We start from the raw sequence: 18,782 nt of genomic DNA, 5'->3' as shown, positions 1-18,782 counted from the left end.
GTTCTTGAGGTGGAAGAGTCTTGGCATCTGGAAGCCTATGAACAATTTCAGAAAGACCACAGCCCAAACAAGACTTCACGACTTCCTGTTTCCTGCTTTTGGATGTGAATGATGGCCAATGATAGTGAAAAGCCAGAGCTCCCACCAAGACCCAGTCTGCAGCAGTCATTCTCTGACAGATGGCTACCGACTTCAACCAAAAGTCAGAGAGGGCCCCGCCTCAGCAGCACCTTGAAAAATGCACTGCACCCACTGAGTCAGGCACATCACCACCTATGCTTCGAGTCCACCTCATGCTTGGGAACCAGTAATAACAACATGTTGCTTTTTTTGTGCTGGGTACTAGTTGACTACACAAGGAGGAAGCTGGAGCAGACATCACCCTCCTCCTGAGTCTAGACAGCAGCCCAGCATCTGAACTGGTGAGGAGGGTGTTAATTACTTCTTTTACTATCTCTCTTTCTGTTTAACTTGCTGAGGCTTGCTTCAGGTCATCAAAAGCATTGTTTCTTCTCCTATCTTTTCTCTGGGCAATGTGCACCATTAGTCTTTACCTTAACAAGTTTCATACTTCTTCCCTGCTGTGACACAGAAGCCTGTGGCTCTGTAAGCCACAGCAAGAAGTGATGAGAGAATCCAATGAACCAGCATGTTTCTGCTCAGCAGCTCTCACCCAGCTCTATATATGATGAATATTTGGCAGCTCAACTGGTGGCTAGTGGCTTGCGGCACCACGTTGGGCTGCCAGAGACAGGCATCAGATATGAAATGACCACAACAACACCACTCCAAATGCTGGGCTGCTGCAGCAAAATTGTGATACAAAATGACACATGCGGATGCCAAAAAAGACAAAGTGAAAGGAAAGGTTGAACTGTGCCTTGGAATGAAAACATCTGCCTTAACTGACTCCTTGGGTTTGTGGAGTTGCATGAAGCAAGTCAAGTGATTTGTTGTTACAAAGAGGCATCAGCTCCCCACCGGTACACTCCCCTGGAGACAGAATTCATGACAAACCAAACTGTGTGTTTAGGGGATGCTGTCCTGATGCAGAGTGATGGACCAAGTCATCAACCTGTAATCTGTAGAGCACCAGAGGTCTGCATCATTTTAGGTACTGGAATATATATATACCTAATATTCACCTAGTCCACTGGAAAGTAATTTCTGTCAGCGTTACTTAAGTATCTTACTGTCAGGCCAGGAACACCATTGGTGTTCATTCTTTCTCTGCTATCAGTATCACTCTGCACAGTGAATGCTTCAGATACCGTACAGTCAGGAGAATTTTGCAATATGAAAAAAGTTAAAAACTCCACCAAAGTGGTGCTTGTTTTTTCCCCTTTAACATATGACAATACTACAAAGCCTTTTCTTGATGCACTAGACTTGGGGGAGGGCTTGGAGTTGCGCTTTTTCATTGGCAATGGTGGTTTGTTTTGTTTTGTTTTGAGTCTATTTTTCAGGGGCAGGCCACAGAAAGACAAAAGAGTCCCAACTAGGGCTTTGAGTACTTTTGCAGCCTGATACAGATCAGTTAAAATACATCACTTAGGATACTTTCTTAGCATACTCTACCCGTTGCTGTCTAGAAGATTTGCAAGCATAGTGCACACATTAGAGAATGCTGTCTCTGCACTGATTATTTATAATGATAACACACTGACTCTCAAATTACACTGCGTTCTGCCTGCTGCCTTCTATCTTGTCATTCCCTACAAGCAGCCCAGAGGTAGGTTCATATGTGCTTGTAAAGTGCCTATTGCTGCAAACATTAATAAGAGCTATCACTTAGGAGCAGTTACTTACACTTTGTTTAATCTCTAATGGATTCTTCTAAATATTTACAGTAGAACAGTTGTCAGACCAAATGCTGGAAATCACTGGCATCTTCCCAGAAGCCAAAAGGAAGGAGAAAAGAAAAGAAACCCACTCGTTGCATTCTTCTGTGGGGTTTTAGCAAGTCAGGGTTTGCATTCTGTAATGTGGTGGTGCTGAGCACAGGTACCTCTGGACAGTTGTATACACACCAGCCTCGAGCACTACAGCTGTGCTTCAGCCACATAAATTTGCCTTTACTCTTTCTAATTCTGAGGGAAGTGGCTGTTTGTTTTGCAGACCCTGAAGTAAATAAACTGTCTGAAAGGACAGTGTCTGCTACAAGAGATGGAGGATCTCCAAGCTGTTTGGGGTGTTGAGATAGGGCAAGATACTGTTTGTTCTTGGTTGTGCTGCACACCACACGTGGGGAGTATCTTGGCTGTTAGATTTGGAGCCTGCATCGCTGTGAGGGAGGTGTGCAGGAGGGACACAGGACGGGGCAGCAGTGAGAGTGTGTGGCTCCTGGGAGGGACATCTGTGCCAGGCAAGTGACCGGCACGTGGGGCCCTGGGCAGGCAGTGAGGAAGTGAGGCAGGGGCAGAAGAAGGATGGCAGTTGCACCACTGCCATAAAGATTGCAGAAGTGCCAGCACGTTGGAGGGAGACCTGAGACAGAAGGTATTTGTGCAGCTCTTCAGCTCCCACTGTGACACAGCAGGTCATAAAAAGGCTCCAATGGTTGTTGTCTTGCTTTGGAAAAAAATTCAGTGATTTTAAAATGAGAGCTTTGCCTGAGTAAAACTCAGTATCTGTGATACTTGCCCAGTTATAGAAGTTTTCTGTAGTATTTGCTATTGTAAGGGCCTGCTCTCATTTTGAGATGTGTATGTGTGTGTGAATGTGTGTGTGTGAACGCATGTGCGAAAGAGAGAGAAATCTCACTGCCTAAAACGGTTCTGCCAAGATAAACTTTGGAGCATTTTATAAATTAACTCTGCTCTATGTGTTTATTTTTCTTCTGGAGATTCTAAAAGGAGACTGTTCAACTCATCTTATTAGGGGCAGCATACTTTTTTAAAGAGAAAAATAAGTTCCTGCTCTGCACTGGAAAGTATTTGCTATTTTCAGCTAAAAGTATTCTTTCCTTCTGACCTGGCATATTAGATAAGATTTATATTTCTGACCTGACATTAGGTAGTTAAGATTTATTCTTTTATATTAACTTTACTGAGCTTGCAAGCTATTCATTTACAGCACAGGGAATGTATTTATGGCAGAAGCAAAGAAAGTTCACTACAAAGTAGTAAAATATGTTATTAGGAGTGTCCCGTAGACTGATGAAAATTGTGAGTACCCTTGCAGCTGGCTCCCTTCTGGCTCTTTTCTCCTTCTTTGTTATTTCAACTTTAAAATTTGAATTTGAAGTCAGTTTCAACGGTGAATAACTTAAAAGAGTCCAGATGATTCTAATATATCCACATATATATATGTGTGTGTGTGTGTATGTTGTGATTGAGAGGTGCAGGGAAGGGGATAACAAGTGACTTGAATTCTCTCCGTGTTCTGCTGGCAATGACCCAGGCATAAGTAACACTGGACCTCGCTCTCCTGCCAGTATAAATCAGGAGTAACTCCACTGAGGTATGAAGCTGGTGTGTGAGTGAGAGCTGAATCAGATCTATAGCTCTCCTATGTCCAAAGGTGTGGGTCCAGGCAATCTGTTAATGTCCAATTTACTTAAAGAGGAGAACCGCAGACTATGATGGAAACCTGGAAGCACTTCAAGCCTCTATAGACAGAGGCCTCCTATTGAAATCAGTGACAAAACCTCCCATTAACTTCAATACGATCAGAATTAGGCCCTAAAAAAGGCTGGAAGCCAAAGGACTGGATGGCTCATGAAATAGGTAATAAGAGCTGATGACTCTCACCGATAAATCACCAATGCAAACCTGGCTGTGCTTGGTTTAGACTCAAAATTGCTTTCATCTGATGTTTGTTTGAAACTGTCCACATTGTAAAACCTTCAGGAAGAGCTGGCAGTCGTGATAGCTGTCTCAGCAAGAGGCTGGCGGCTGGACGGGGTGTGGTATCTCTTCCATCCCCACGTCATCAGAGGGAGTCCATCTTACAGAGAAGCGAGACGCACTGGCCCGCCCATAGAAAAAGCAGTGCTTGGGTTCTGTCATTAACCAGAGGTTTTCGATTTCAGAAACTGTCAGGCTAGCTCTGTAAATCCACTTAGGCTGAAAATATTGGGGGAGGGGGTTACTGTAGCAAGCCAAGGGGAGGAGGAGATATTTCCATTTGTAGACATTATTCAACTGCTGTCACAAGAGAGAAAGAATAGAGATGTGCAGAGCTTTGAGAAATTCAATGTGTTGAAGAAAGGGCTTGGCATACTGAAAGCTGGGATGATCAGGCATTACGAAAGCTAGGAATAGCTTATAGAGTACAATGCGTTGCAGTTCAGCTGAAGAACTGCACTGCTGACCCCTTCCGTGACACCACACTACTCTGCAGCTGAGGAGAGTTAGTAGGGCTTTTAGTAAGAGCCCTACTAAACTGAGACCCGTTGTTCTGCTATCTGGGCATCTAGCAGCACTCCCTGACAAAGTTTTGGGGAAATGCAAAACATTATGGGAAGACTTTCAACTTTACTCCCCCTTTCCCCCAAATATTTTTGCAATCAGTAAACTTTTTCTGTTGGTCCCTGAAGGGTCCTGCCCTACTTCTTGAAGAGCAGTAGACAAACTGGGTGAATATTTTGGTACCTGTGCTTGGCCAAACAGCCCTAGAAGTATTTGATGACAACTGGCACATTCATAATGGTTCACCACTTTCCAAACAGCATCCTTCATGATCTTGTATTTGATAGCCCTCAGGGCTATGTACTTTATTAGAGAGCATGCAAGTTTTTCCATCTCCCTCCTGACTTCTACCAGGCCATGTCAGACAACTGCTCCAAGGATTCGTATGTTCTTTCTGTATACGCAAAGATTCATGGATTATTTTTACAATGCGGCTTTGTAAATCAAAGAAGCCATTCACTGCTTATTTTTTCTCACCCAGAAACCCACTGCTATCATCAAGTCATCACACCATGGCTCAAGGGCATCTGCTCTCTTTCCACCACTTCTCCTCAAAACGCTGAGCTCAGAACCACGAGTTGCAATAACTTGTGGCTTGGCATCAAAAGGAAAAAGTATGCCAGGGGGCAATCTGCTTATAGGTGCTAAGTGGGAATAAGGGTAAGGGAATAGTAAGGGAGAATTCCTTTTGGGTGACACTAAGGAAGAAAAGGAATCGATAGTGATGGGAATATTTCAGGGAGTTGTTTTAAAAAATCATATGAGACACAATATGAGGCACAATATTTATATCCCGCATAACTTTGTTACATGTTAATTCTGTTTGGTGTGTCTACTCTGGTTCACTGCATTCACCTGCTAGTTCTTATTTCCAGTAAGCTTGAGTTGGATACAGGCATACTATGGATAATGCGGAGGACATGGAGCGTGTCTGTATTATATCAGGCAGGATAACGGAGCTGATCTACAATTCCTCTATCCCTTACCACTTCTGAAAATGCAGCACTTTGGGTCTATCCCTGTGCTTACTCTTTTTAGCTGGCCACTATTCATGCTAGTACGGCTTGGTGTATGTTCTCATTCTCTGAATCTCTCCAGTCACTACATTGAAAAGTAGTGCCAAAGTTCATAGATATAGAAAAACAGGGAAAGAGAAGCTTGATAACTGTAACTGAGGGGATAATACAATAGGAGAAAGCTCATGAGATCTGGATGGGGTGAAAAAACATGGGGAACACAGTGAAAGTATTCCTCCCACACTTTTAAATGGCAAATTACATCTGTTCTTTGACAAAAAAGGGTGAAATATCCTCACTACCCTTACCAGCACCTCATGAAGAGAAGTGGAGACCTCATGGCTCTCTTTTGCTTGGTGAGTGAGAACAAAAATCCCCCACCAACTATCATGGTCTTTTTTAATAGCCTATATAGACATTTAGGCTGTATTCTGAGAATATGCAAATTTCATGTTGGCAGAGCTCTGCGAGTTATTTGCTTCCTGACACAAGCTTTAACTAGAAGCAGAATCAATCCGTTAATTTTTGGGAGATGCTTATTCTGCCTAAACCAATTCCCAATAAAAGCAATGCCAAGACTCTAATTGAAAACCTTGTGCTAATCTGGCATGTGTCTTATCATAGAATCACAGAATTGAAGGGGTTGGAATGGACCTCAAAAGATCATCGGGTCCAACCCCCCTGCCTAAGCAGGTTCCTTAGAGCAGGCTGCCCAGGTAGGCGTCCAGACAGGCCTTGAATATCTCCAGAGAATGATCATGGTATTTTTGTCATCTAATAAATGATATGAAAATCAATATTCCCTGATGTTTCCTCACCACGTACAGATACAGATACACATGGACACATGAACATACCCCCTGATAACGTTACCAGCAGTGATGCTGAGTTATCACAGGGGAACATGAAGATCCTTCTCCACCACCACTGATTTCCCCTGCCCAGAGTCCATCCAAACAATTGTTTTCTTTCTCCTCATTGACTCAGGTGTCCAACCTGGTGATACATGCCTCATGAAAAGCTTTGCCTCAGAAAGTTTTACCTGTCCACAACCAAAAAAAGAAGGATACATTTAACTTTCTGGTGTAGTTTTAAACATACCAGGCTAAACAGAAACAGAAGGGGATCCCCTACCAAGCTTCTCATTTATTTTTTGTTTTAATTTAGTGTTTGATTTAAACTGTGCAGCTAAATAACAGACCACAAAAACAGTGGGAGAAAAGGTGGAGTTTTCAGATAGACCAGAGTTTTGAAACAAAATTTATTGTATCTAGGGTTATCTGTCCTTTATGTCTTAAGATGATTTCAAGTGAGAACACTTAAAGAACCTGTCAAAACCTTTAATTCTTGCTTGAGTCTATGTGAATTTGTATGCATATATATTATGTAAACTGTATATAGATATGAAGGGCAGGGAGAAAGGGAGAAAGACACAGTTGACTAAATATATGGACATGCATAAACATATTTTCAAACAAAATTGTGTATTTGGGTAATATTTTGTGAATGGCTTTAAACACTATCCTGCATTTTTGGTAGGTGTGTGATTTTCTGACACTTTCATCAAGTGTTATAAATGATGGACAAAAAGATCTTTTTAGGAGATCATAGGCAAATGCTGCATAAAGGGTATTTTTTCCATCTTGAGGATGACAGCTCTAGGCTTGTGCCTTGTGTGATTCTAGGGGACAAAATAGGTAAAAGAGAGGTGGGAGACAGTGGGCATGAGATGGAAGACTCTTCTGAACAAGCTGTCTTATATGCAATACTGCAATTTCTGTGGCTGATCTATATCTTTTGGACAAGATGTACCCAAGGTCTCTGCATATCCCAGATGAAAAACACAGGCCCTTTTTGGTGCCCACAACAGTAACCACAGACAGTCAGGAAACCAGGATGGAAGACTCAAACAAGAAATTCCATAAATAAATAAGTTATTCTTCAAGAAAATAAATTATACAGGGCTTCAGAAAGGATCATGGCCTTACTTTTGTACTGTTCAGTGGTCTTTTAGTGGTAACTGTATTTGAAATCCTTTTTTACTTAATTGGTAAATCTGGGAAATGCAAGAGAAGACAACTCTTTTGATTAATCTATTTTATCTGGACTCAGCTGTGATTTACACAGAGGAAAAAATGAGCTTCTCCTAGCACTGGTTAGGTGGGAAATTATATGATTTCAGGAAGAGGTGAATGGCGGCTTGTTTTCATCTTGGAAGTGTACAGTCTACAGTTTCCTTTGTGGCAAGTCAGATCTCAGCAAACAGGACTCAGACCCCCCATTCACATTGCTCCATGCCTCCATAAAGTTGGGGAAGACTTGCATTCATCAGAGCATCCAGCCACAGCACACAAATAAATTGCAAAAGAAAGCTTATGTGAAATCTCCTCCATAATTTTCTTGTTGATGGAGCCCACTTTGGCCCTTAAGAGATCACATAATCATAAAACATGTCACCATTTGTTACATTATTTCCTTAAATATACTTAACTCAGAGTTAGTAATGTAACAGCTTCTTCTTTCTGAGAATTACTCAGATGAAAGGACATGGTGCCCATTTATGGAAGAGAAAAAGCATTCTCAAATCACATAAATTCTGTAGGTTGTTACCAGAAATAGATGATACCAACAGAGAAAGGAAATTATTTTTGTCCACAATATATACAGGGGAATTTGTTTTTACATTTACCTCTTACTTAAAATAACTTTAGTCTTGGAATTAATACATGACCTAAGCAGCCATACAGATGTCCTCTTGCTGATATTCACTCATACCTAAATCCTACCAACAACTTCTTACATGACTGAAGATTCTCCTCAATAGATAATTTAAACAGCACATTTAAAATATTATATCTGTAAAACCGGTATCTTGGGCTTAAAAATACTTATCCAGGATGTAGCACCAGTTATATACTCTATGCTCTCATACAGAATTGCATGTTCAGTTTTAATACATCCTCAACTCTGAAACTCATTAAGTGCTCAACTCTTCATAAAACAGAAACCTAAAAGACAAATGTGTGACTTCACTTTGGACTGCAAAATATAACCTATTTCTTTGCAAAATAAAAAACTGTGTAATTTATTTACCTTTCCTGACAGTAAGATCTTGTCTATTAGATTTTATGACATCTGTGGACACTATGCCCAGTGCCTCATCTTAGCCGATTATTTTCAATGCTGTGTTATACTAAAACATTCTGGAATCTTCATCCATCTCCATGTGTTTGCTAAATTCATGCACTTAACATCTTCTGACTCTGACTTCATGTTAAATAAATATTGTTTGGTCCCCCTTGGTTCTATTTTGCAGAGGTAATTCTTCATTCAGCAGTGTAGCATAAACTAAAATAAAACCAGCAACCCCTTTTTTCAGTGGCATAGAAAAAGCATAGTGAAATTAATTATGAACATTCTAGGAAAAGGAAACAAGGTTATGAAACACTTGCCGACACTGGTATTTGTAATCTTCATGAATAAGCAATCCAATAATGCAGGGCAAGTGTGTGTGGGAGGCATGCTCTGAAGAAACTGGCTGTTTTCCTCTCTCTGACCAGTGGAGCTGTTATGAATAAAAAATGTTGTTGCTAAAGGAACCTGTAATAAATCCTGTTGGGAGTATTACATGTGCTGATAACACATATAAACTTTGTAAACATATTAAAGTGTCAGGTTTTAGTAGCTCTGGTTCATGTGGATGTTTGTAAATGTTAGTCAAGAAATGCAATGGAAACCTTGTTGCACCAGCTGTTTGCTCCTATGTTTCTGGCTCACATGAGAGCTTTCTCCTTTTCCCTCCTCCAAGGAATGCTTTTCCTCACTTCATAGGGGAGATGAGGAAAAAATGCTCAAATCGTACATCTGCTGTAGCTTCCCACTAGAATGCTATCACCAGAAAAGCTGCTCCCTGGTGAGTTATTTGGAGAGAAGTGGGGTGGATGAGCTAGTGACTGATGAAGGATTAATGCTATTCTGAACATTGCTGCTTTGTGCACACTGATGCCCTCAGTCGATGCTTTGGTGAAAGTACTGTTAGCAGCCCTGAGAGCAGCATCCAAGTTGCCTTTTAATACGTGGAAAGCATTGGGCACCTCCAAAATGGACTGACAAAAAAAAAAAAAAAAAAAAAAAAAGAGCACACTGAGCAAGGAATTTTCAGCTCGGGTCAGAAACTGATTCAGATCCTGGCTATCCATGGGGTTTGGTGCCCTAGCAAAAGTGCACAGCCCTGCAAGCTACTGTGTTCTTTAGCAAAGCAAAGGAGGCCTCAGTCTTGTCTTGTGAAACACACCATGAAGGAGCAGCAGCCTTGCTACCCTTAATGTATCCAAAAGCTTAGCAGCAAAAATATTCAGCTAGAAGTTGGAAAACTAGAGTAAAGTAACTCTTCTGTCTCACCTGACTCTAGCCCATGTCATCTGAGGTGCTTTGCTTGCACCTATTAGCACAGGAGAGGAGCTGGCTGGTGAGCCCACTGTCAACAAGCAATTGCCTGCAGTGTGTGGAGACCTGTGCTACCTTTGGAAGAAGTGTAGTTTGTTATTTTTTTTAATCGTTATTCTCTGTTTGCTGCCTTTTTACCCAGGGTTTCTGTAAGAGAAAATGTTGAACTTTGCAGAAGAGACCTGAGCTCAGAAGTCTCCTGTGCCGGGTGAACGCTCAGTTGGCAAGCTGACATCTCATGGCAGAAACAAGAAAATGCCTGAGAAATGCCCATGCTTCAGGAGTGAGCTGTCAGTTAAGCAGGGCTTTGAAAGTAAGGGACTCAGGTGTTTAAATCCTGCCCCAGACACACCTTAGGCACCTAAGTCCTGTTCTTGGATCTGAGCCTTGCTGTTTCTCCCCTAGCACTTTACAGGAAGCCACAGAAATCACACATCATTGCTATTCCAACACCCATCAATGAGCTCCTGTTTTATTTTACAGTGCCCCAAAATCTGCTTTACCCTGCAGGAAACATCAAACATCTGAAATCCCATCTCGAACCTTTTAAGTTTAAACATGAAACATGTCAGGACGTAAAGCTGACACTCTATAAGGAGCTTGAAAGGATAATGTTTATAGCAGCACGCTACCATAGCTCTGTATAGACCTGTGGTTCAAGGTTTTGCTTTCATTTAAAAGTATCACTATAAGCATCCCTTTATGTTCTTCCCGAAATTACTCTGCTGTGTGGAGCAGAAGCATCGGCGCAGTGCAGGGACCTCGGTGCCATCCCAGTGACAGGCGAGATTCCCCTTCCCGTCTCTCGCCATTCAGGTCCGATCCCCAGAGAAGTAGCGCTGGAGCCGTGTAAGTTTTGTGGCTCTTTTTCTTGAGCAAGTGCTATTTTTAATCACACAAGTAAATAATAACATTTAAGAATGTGTGATCTGTAGCTTACAAGCTAGAAATCGAAACACAGACGTTTGTTAGTCAGCTATCCTATAAGTAGCATTGCTCATTGCACTGTTCATGACTAGCAACAAAAATATAAACCGTTAATAAATCCTGTTGGATTTTATTATGACAAAGTGTCCAATAAGTAATTATTATGTCACTGCCAGTAATTCAATTATTTATGAAAATGTTGTAGATCTTTTTTATTATTTTTTATTTATTTATTTAAATTTTTTTGAGAGACAGAATGTGTTTTGCATGAACAAATGCTCTCTGAATATTTTTATCTGTGGCATTGTTTGTGGTAATAGCAGACAGACAGACTTTTATATAAAAAAGTATATGGTTTCAGCTGCCTTTTGTCATCTGATAAGATTGCTTTGTTATGAATTATTTTGGTGAAAAATTGGCAAAGTGATTTTGAGTTGTTCAGAGTCCAAAATTAGAAATTAGACAAAAATATTATTTTTTTTTTTTATTAGCCTTTATATATCTTTCACCAGGCTTTTGAAACTTTTAAATTTATTTCAAGAGCAAAAGGGGCAACTTTATTGTAGGGGGGAGAAGTTCTTAAGAACTCCTACGGTTTTACTGGATGAGTTTTCTGAGTAGTCACTGTCTATAAATGACTGAATATGAAATGATAGACAGCTTATCAACGTTAGTGGATAACAGCAAGAGTTAAGTCAATGGTTGCTTTACTAACCAGAAGGGAAAGTGATCAGGATAAACAACAGATATTGAGTACATCTGATTTTTAAGTTTTCACTCAATTTTTGTTAATTAGATGTTAGAACTTACATTATCTTCAGGAAAAACAAAAACAAAATTTTTACATCAAGAAGGAACAGACCAGGGATTTGCAAAGGCTTGGTACACTAATTACAAGCTTAAAAGAAAATAATCTCAGTGTTAACTTCATTGACTTCAGTCGGGTCAGTAGGTGAAAATAGTAAAATAGCTGTTCTTTTCGTATGCTTAAGAAGGAGATTGCCTCCCAAGCAGATGACATATCAGAGTTTTGAAAGGTACGGGGCATTGTTTTTTCTTACATAGGTATCATACATAATTGGATTGTAAAATTTTGCAAGTACTCTAGCACAAGACTTCTATAATCAAAATCTTCCCTGAGAAATCTTCCCTGCAGAAAAAGAACCCTCTCCAGTTCCAGGAAACTCCATAGGACATTCTCCACTGAAAACTATGGAGGCAGGTTCAAGCTCTAAAATCACCACATTAATACAATTTTGTTCTTTCTGCAAAGAAATATAGGGCTTTTTATATATCTGCTGATATGCATCCTATATCAATGGTTTTGAGAAGTGGTGGTTATATATCCATTTACAGTTTAACAGAAATTTTAAATAGTTTAAGAAATGCCTTCAGCAGCTGAAAGAAAAAAAAAATCACCATTTCAGATATGAAATGGTTTGAACTGGACTCTATTGTTCTTTAGTCTTGCATGCTAAGGCTCTTGGGATAATAATACACATTGTTCCACAAGCAGATGGTATACTTCAAGCACGGGTCTACATGCACATATAGTTTAAAAACAAAATGAGATAAAACAAAAATTAAGCTAACTACTTTGTAATTCTTCTAAGCAATGGGTGGTGTTTTTCTGATATTTAATTATTTAAGATACCACTACTATGAAATATGTTCACAGTTTATGAAAATACAATGAAACAGTCCTACGGCTGCTTTTGTTTCTAATGACTGTAATAGGAAATTTACAGTCTATTTCGAAACAAACAGGATCTCATCCAAAAATGAGAAATACAATTTCATTGCAAAAAAAAAGATGCACTTGTCACCAGCAAAGCGTTTACTCTGACAATAAAAATATGCAATCATCACAGAAAAAGAAATGTATCATACAAATACTTTGAAAGAGAACTAACAGTGAAAATAATTTAATCTTGCCCAAGGACAGAATCAGCTTACTTGATGGCTGCTTGCTTGGTTAACTCCTGCCCTAAATTATTACTAAAGTATTTCCTTTTTAAAAAAAAAAATAATAATGTAATGAACACCTATTTTATGTTTAGAATACATTGTATTACTGTCCGTGCTATGCCAACCCTATATACATATAGGTACTAGAAATATGTATTGATGGTGAACTATTAATAATTAAAACAAACAAAAAAAAGTTTCCAAAATGTAACATTATTTTAATTAATAATGTAATTCCTCTTTTCCTGTTGCAAAAGAAGTAAATTTTAACTCCATGTAGATGACACCCTTCTTGAGTGTGTAAAAAAAATGAAGGCGTAATTTTGCCAGTTTGCATTCTGTCATTTCTCTTCTGTTTTATTTCATACAGCCGTCTTTTCGGTTGCACAGCCATACACTAACTTAATTGTGGACTCGTACGCGTCTGTGCGTGAGGTGAGACAGTGAGGCAGAGAGGTGGCCGGGTGGATCTCTCCACTCGTGACCATGACCAGGAGTGGATGCTGTAAGACCCACTGTCCTGTAGCGGTGGAGGAGCCCATGCAGGGGCAGCCGAAGGAGCAAACGCCTTTACGGTGACGGTGCAGCTCTTTGGGAGCCCCGGGACAAAGGGACAAAAGCAGGATGCAATTGCCAGCATCAGGCCCCAATGGGCTACCAGTATCAGGCATCATGGCACATTGCAGCTCCACTACATCGTGCTGACAGTTTTACACCCTGGTGTAGGAGCCGCGATACAAACACAGAACTTTCTATCTATTTTCTGTCACTGTGTTTATTCTGGTGATTCCCAAATTTAGCCCCCGGCTCACTCACAGCCCACGGGGTCACAGCAAATGCTCTGGAGGTCATTCACAGAGCCGTATCAAATAATGCTTCATTTCCAGCAGTTAAAAGGTCAATGAGAAAGGTGTACAACTGTCGGTAGTGAGTTTTGAGGGTTGCTGGTGATCTGCAGAGCCAAAATATTTTGGAGCTATTGACTTAATCCTACATCTTTTCTAAGAAAACTGCACTCACTGGCAGGTATGTAGAATTTCTCAATTATTGGTATGCTACTCTATACTTGCTGCATATTAATCTCTCTTGTAGGACCCAAATGAGTCATTCAATTTGTTAATCTTAAGTGCTCTTATCAGAATAAAAACACAAATCTCTTTGCTAATGGCATGTTTGCTTTTGAACTTTTATTGATCATGTCTGCTGTGCCTAATTATGGACACAATCCCCTGTCTGCACTCTGCTGTTGACTTCGGACAAGTTTCACCTCTCTACAGCCAACTATGTGTTTACCATATGAGACAGAAATTTAGGATGCTCAAGCTGGTAAATACAGTAGGGATTTGGGGAATGAAAGATCAGACTTTGCTCCTAGTAAAGATTACTTTGACAGTAGGTACAAAATAAGTAATACTTCAGGTCCAGGTCCTTCCACTGGGGTAAATTAAGAAAGAAAATGGCATTTATATGAGTTGAGAGTTTGGCCCAGCATATTCTGAATTAGTCAGTTCAGGCTTTGTTATTCTTTTCTCCTAAAATACGGCAGCATGCAACATGATAGATTCTATACAACATAGAATAGGCCCTCGGATATTTAACAAAATGAAATAACATGAGCTCACTGATTCACTGCTTGACAGCAAGTAGTTTGGGCTGCATTTAAAAATGCACAGGTAGAATGAAATTTTGAAAGCACTTCTCAGCAATGGGACTAGGACGTATGCTTAAAGGAAGCTGATGAGGAAAAAAGAAATGGAAATCCAGAGAGAGCCTTCCATGTAGCAGACAGAGGGCTCTGACAGGTGTCTTCTTTATCTGCATCCTACCATTTTTTCAAGTTGCAGTCTTCACGAATAACTATTTATAGATTTTAAAAGCCAACACTCAACACCCAGTGGTTACACCAGAGCATCTCTTACAGCCAGCCTGATCTGAAGACCTCAACCAGCGGATAAGGTGCACCATGCCTAGGTGAGATGTTCTGGTGGTTATTTACCTTCCCTTACAAAACAAGGAGCCAGCTTGCCATCCCGACTATTTCTATCTGAGATTTTTTTTTTTTTTTCCGCCACTTATTCCACTGTGGATTTAGCTCAACTTCCATCTTTTAAGCAGAAAACTGTGAGCAGCTTCTTGGTACCTTCCCTATGCACCAAACCAGCATTATTATTATTATTATTATTATTTTTTTTTTTTTTTTTTTTTTCAGCCAGCAATTCCAGCTGTCATTCCCGAAAGTTACGCAGCTACAGAAGGGGAGCTAAGAAAGACCCGGGCCGGAGCAGGCGAGGAGCACACGCATGCACAAGCGTTCACACACACGCACACTCACACCCGGCAGCCCCGATGCTAGCAAATAGCGGCTGCTCTGCGCCCAGCAGCCCGGGGCAGCACGGCGGCTGCCTGGTCCCCCATAGGAGTGGCCTGGCGACCTCCGCGGGGCAGCGGCCGGGCCAAGCCGAGCCAGGCCAAGCCGGGCCGAGCCGAGCCGAGCCGCTTCGCACCTGCCGCCGGCTGCCCGCCGCGGCACAGGACAGCAGAGGTCGCCGCTGGCCCGGCTCTGGGCACGGCGCGCACAAGGTGCTCCGGGGCTGCCCCCGCTGCGAGTCCCCGCCGCCGGAACTCCGCGGTGCCCCCTTTTGCCCCCCAGGGGGGTCCCGTCCCTCCTCTCCCCCCCGGCCGAAGCCCTGCACGGCGCCCGTCGGGGGCCGTCGGGGGCCCCCCGCGCGTTGTGGGGCGCGGGGCAGCCGCAGCTTGCGGGACGGCGGCTGCCAGGGTTAAAGGAGAGGGTGGGAAGGGATGGAGGCTGCGGGGCGCTCCCTTGCCAAGGACAATAAATCGGCCAACCCTGACGTGTTTTGCTTAGCCCCGGGTGCTCCCTCCGCCGTGGGGAGCGCAGGATCGTGCTGCGCCGCGCTGCAGGGGCTCCGTGGGTGAATCGGAGCTTGTGCGGGGAGGCGAAGCGCACAAAGGAGCTTTTCAGGAGCTGGCAGCGGCGCTCGGGGGAAGGGAGCGAAGGCAGAGCGAAAAAAAATAATAATACTAACAGCACCCCCCGCCCCCTCCCCGAGGAGGTAACTCGGCGTACCCCTCGCTGATTAAATGCAGGCTGCCGTGTTTTCTGATACTGCCCCGGCATCTGCCGCCGGCAGGCGCAAGCAAAGCGGTCCCGCCGCCGTCGGTGCGCGAAAAGTGTCTGCCCCGAGCTGCCGGGGGTGGCCGGGCCCGGGGCACGTCCCCACAGCGGAGCCCCCCCGGTGCCCCAGGAGGGACCAGCGCCGTCCTGCAGGCGCCTTTCCCAGGGACCCTCCTCATCTCGGGCCGGAGCAGCGTCCCAGCCCGGCAGCCCCGGGTACTGCCCCGGGACCCCCTGGTACTGCCCCGGGACTCCCGGTACCCTCCCGCTGCCAGCCCGGCCCCGGGCGGCTGCCTGCTGCAGCGGGCATCGGGGCCGGCTGGGTCAGACGGTCAGACTGCCTCCGTCCCAGAGGCACTAAAAACTGTCCGAAATCTGGGGTCGCAGTCCCCGGGCAGAGCCGGCGAGCCGGGACGGTGCCACCGCGGTGAGTGGAGGCTGGAGGATCCCCTAGCCCCCCCTCACCCCGTCGGTGGGCTTGCTCTGCAGTGTTGGTCCGTCCCGGGGGTTCTTGTGGAGAGGGCTGCCCTCTCCGTCCTGCCCCGGATCGCTAAGCGGTGTCCGAGGGTGGAGAAAGGCGCTCGGGGCATCGCGGCCAAAACCAAAGTTACCTGTCGCGTCATCCTGCTTTCCCTTTGGGAAGTGCTAAGAAAGGCAGAGCTCCCCTTTACCGCACATCATTAAAATTAGAAGGAGCACACGCAGGTCTTCCCGGAGCCGGCGCTGCTCATCCCGGCGAGGTGAGAGAGCAAAGCAGAAGGGGCTGGGAGCTCGCCTCCATCACCCCTCCAACTCAACCAAACTCCCGTAGCAAATCTGTTCGGGCGCGCCGCGGGCGCGGGACTCGCTTCCTATCGCTAGCAAAGGCGCCGGGGGCACACGGAGCTCCCGAGCAGGTGAACGGCACAACGAGAGGAAGCAGAAGTTATCAAAGTATAAATCTCTTCGCACTTACTTCTTCCCTGTCGCCGTACCCTGGAGGCGTGCTGGCTGCCAATGTATTCCATAAAGTTCAAAGTGATAAAAAACCAAGAAAGCAGTCGCAATTGCATAGTAACCCTTTGAGAGTTCGACTTCTCCTTTTCGTTGGTTTTGTTTTTTCCTTTTCTTAAAAAAAAATAATAATAATAAAAAAAATCGGGGTGCTAGGCGGCAAGGGATGAACACAGCAGCAGAAATACCTGCACTGAGATCCAAAGCTTGGCTTGGCTGGGCTGGTGGCCTTTGCCTTTTTTTTTTTTTTTTCTTTTTTTCCTTTTTTTTTTTTTTTTTTTTTTTTAATCCTTTTCCTCGCCCCTCCGCTTTTCCCTATTGCACTTGGAAACCGTCCGGCCCGCTACCTGCCGCAAACCTCAGGGGGGTCTCAGCAGCGGAGAGGAGCCGTGCAGCCGCCGCCGGGGTCCATGCCGTGCCGGCGGCCGGCAGCATGATGTGGGGGCGCCGGGGGGTTGCGTGCGTGCGCCGGGCGGGCGAGGTGCCGACAGGACGGACGGACAGACGGACGGCCGTGCGAGAGAGAGGAGTGTGCGAGGGCGGGAGCGCCGGGGGGGGGGCAGGAGGAGGACCCAGCCCCGCCGCCGCCGCCGCCGCCGCTCCGGAGCAGCCTCGCTCTGCGCTGCGGGCACCGCCAGCCGCCGGGCGGGCGCAGGTGGGCCCGGCCCCCCCCCCGGCGCTCCCGCCCGCCGCCGAGCAGCCCCCGGGCCGCCCGCGGGAGCCGCTCCGCTGCGGGGCCCCGGGGGAGCGGCCCCGGGGCGGGGCGGGGCGGGAGGAGGCGAGCCCGAGGCGCCCCGCACGGCGGGGGGAGGCTCCCCGAGCCCGGCCGGGCCCCCGCAGGGCGGCTGCGCCCGAGCATCCTCCGGCGGCGGGGGCGGGCGGGGGGCGGCACTTTGCCGGGGGGGAACCCGCACCGTGCGGCGCCCCGACGCCCCCACGGATCGAAATGGGGATGGGGAGGAGGGTGGGGGTCTCCCGTCCCATCCCGTCCCGTCCCGAGCCGTGCCGACCCGAGCCGTGCCCCGGGGGTGCCCTCCCCGCCGCCGCCGGGACCCCCAGCGCAGCCCCGGCAGCAGGGGCACGGCTCAGCCGCACCTAGGCGAGGCACGGCCGGCTGTCTGACAGAAGGGTATCGCGTTTCCTTTCTGCGGCAAGGGTTTCTTTTTTGGGGGGAGGGGGGACTTAGAGAAGGGGGAAACTGGCTGCTTGGCCGGACCCAAGCTCGACTTGCCGCTTATCTCAGCGGCTATCGCTGGAAAAGAGGGGGGAAAGCCGAGTAAGACGGCGCTGATGGCATCAGGAGCCTGGGCGGTGTGAGGAGCAGCCGCTCGATTTGTAACTGTTTTCCTCGGCCTCTCCCCCCGTGCCCCTCTCAGAGCTGTTAAATATCTGCACCATAAAATGTGGGGGATTTAAAGGTCTGTGGGAGGCTCCCTTTGAAAAGGACTCTGGGGAAAGTCTTTCTAATCCAGGATACTTGAGCCGGATGGGGTGGGATTGCCAGAGAGGCATAAAATAAAAGTAATTCGGCAGACAAGCTGAGGGGCTATGCTGACACGAAGAAAGCCCGTTCGCCTCGCTGTCGGGTTTTGTTTTGCTGGAGACTGAGACTTCTTGTGTGCTGGTGCGTGTGTGGAAACGTCGGAGCGAGCCAGGCGAGTGGCATAAATAAACAGGGCTGCGGGGAAAGGACGGGACACGCGTGTGAGCCAACCTGCAGCCAGCCAGACGGCTCGCTCGAGCAGCATTAGCACCAGCGGGCAGAGAAAGCATGTCAAAAAATAAACGCTCGGCGAGAAACATAAGGAAAACATTAAACAAGCGGGGAGTGCACTCCCTCCCCTCGCCCTGACAAAGCGCGGCTGAGAAACTCCGCTTGCTGCG

General features: G+C 45.4%; 1 protein-coding gene across 2 annotated transcripts in view; it reads right to left on the bottom strand.

Moving 5' to 3' along the window:
* RSPO3 (R-spondin 3) overlaps positions 1–17,494 on the bottom strand; it is a 62,206-nt gene extending 44,712 nt beyond the window's left edge. Inside the window, exon 1 of one of the 2 annotated variants that reach the window (XM_082755495.1) lies at positions 16,861–17,494. In XM_082755495.1, the coding sequence (XP_082611621.1) occupies positions 16,861–16,957 (97 nt within the window). In that variant the 5' untranslated portion in view covers positions 16,958–17,494. The remainder of the gene's footprint in view (positions 1–16,860) is intronic. The other variant, XM_082755493.1, reaches the window with a different exon arrangement.
* Between the last annotated feature and the right edge of the window lie 1,288 nt (positions 17,495–18,782).

Source organism: Aythya marila (genome assembly GCF_965140915.1).
Source record: "Aythya marila genome assembly, chromosome: 3".
Taxonomy (NCBI): Eukaryota; Metazoa; Chordata; class Aves; order Anseriformes; family Anatidae; genus Aythya; species Aythya marila.
Note: the sequence above shows the minus strand (reverse complement) of the source record. Positions and strands in the feature narration are given on the sequence as shown.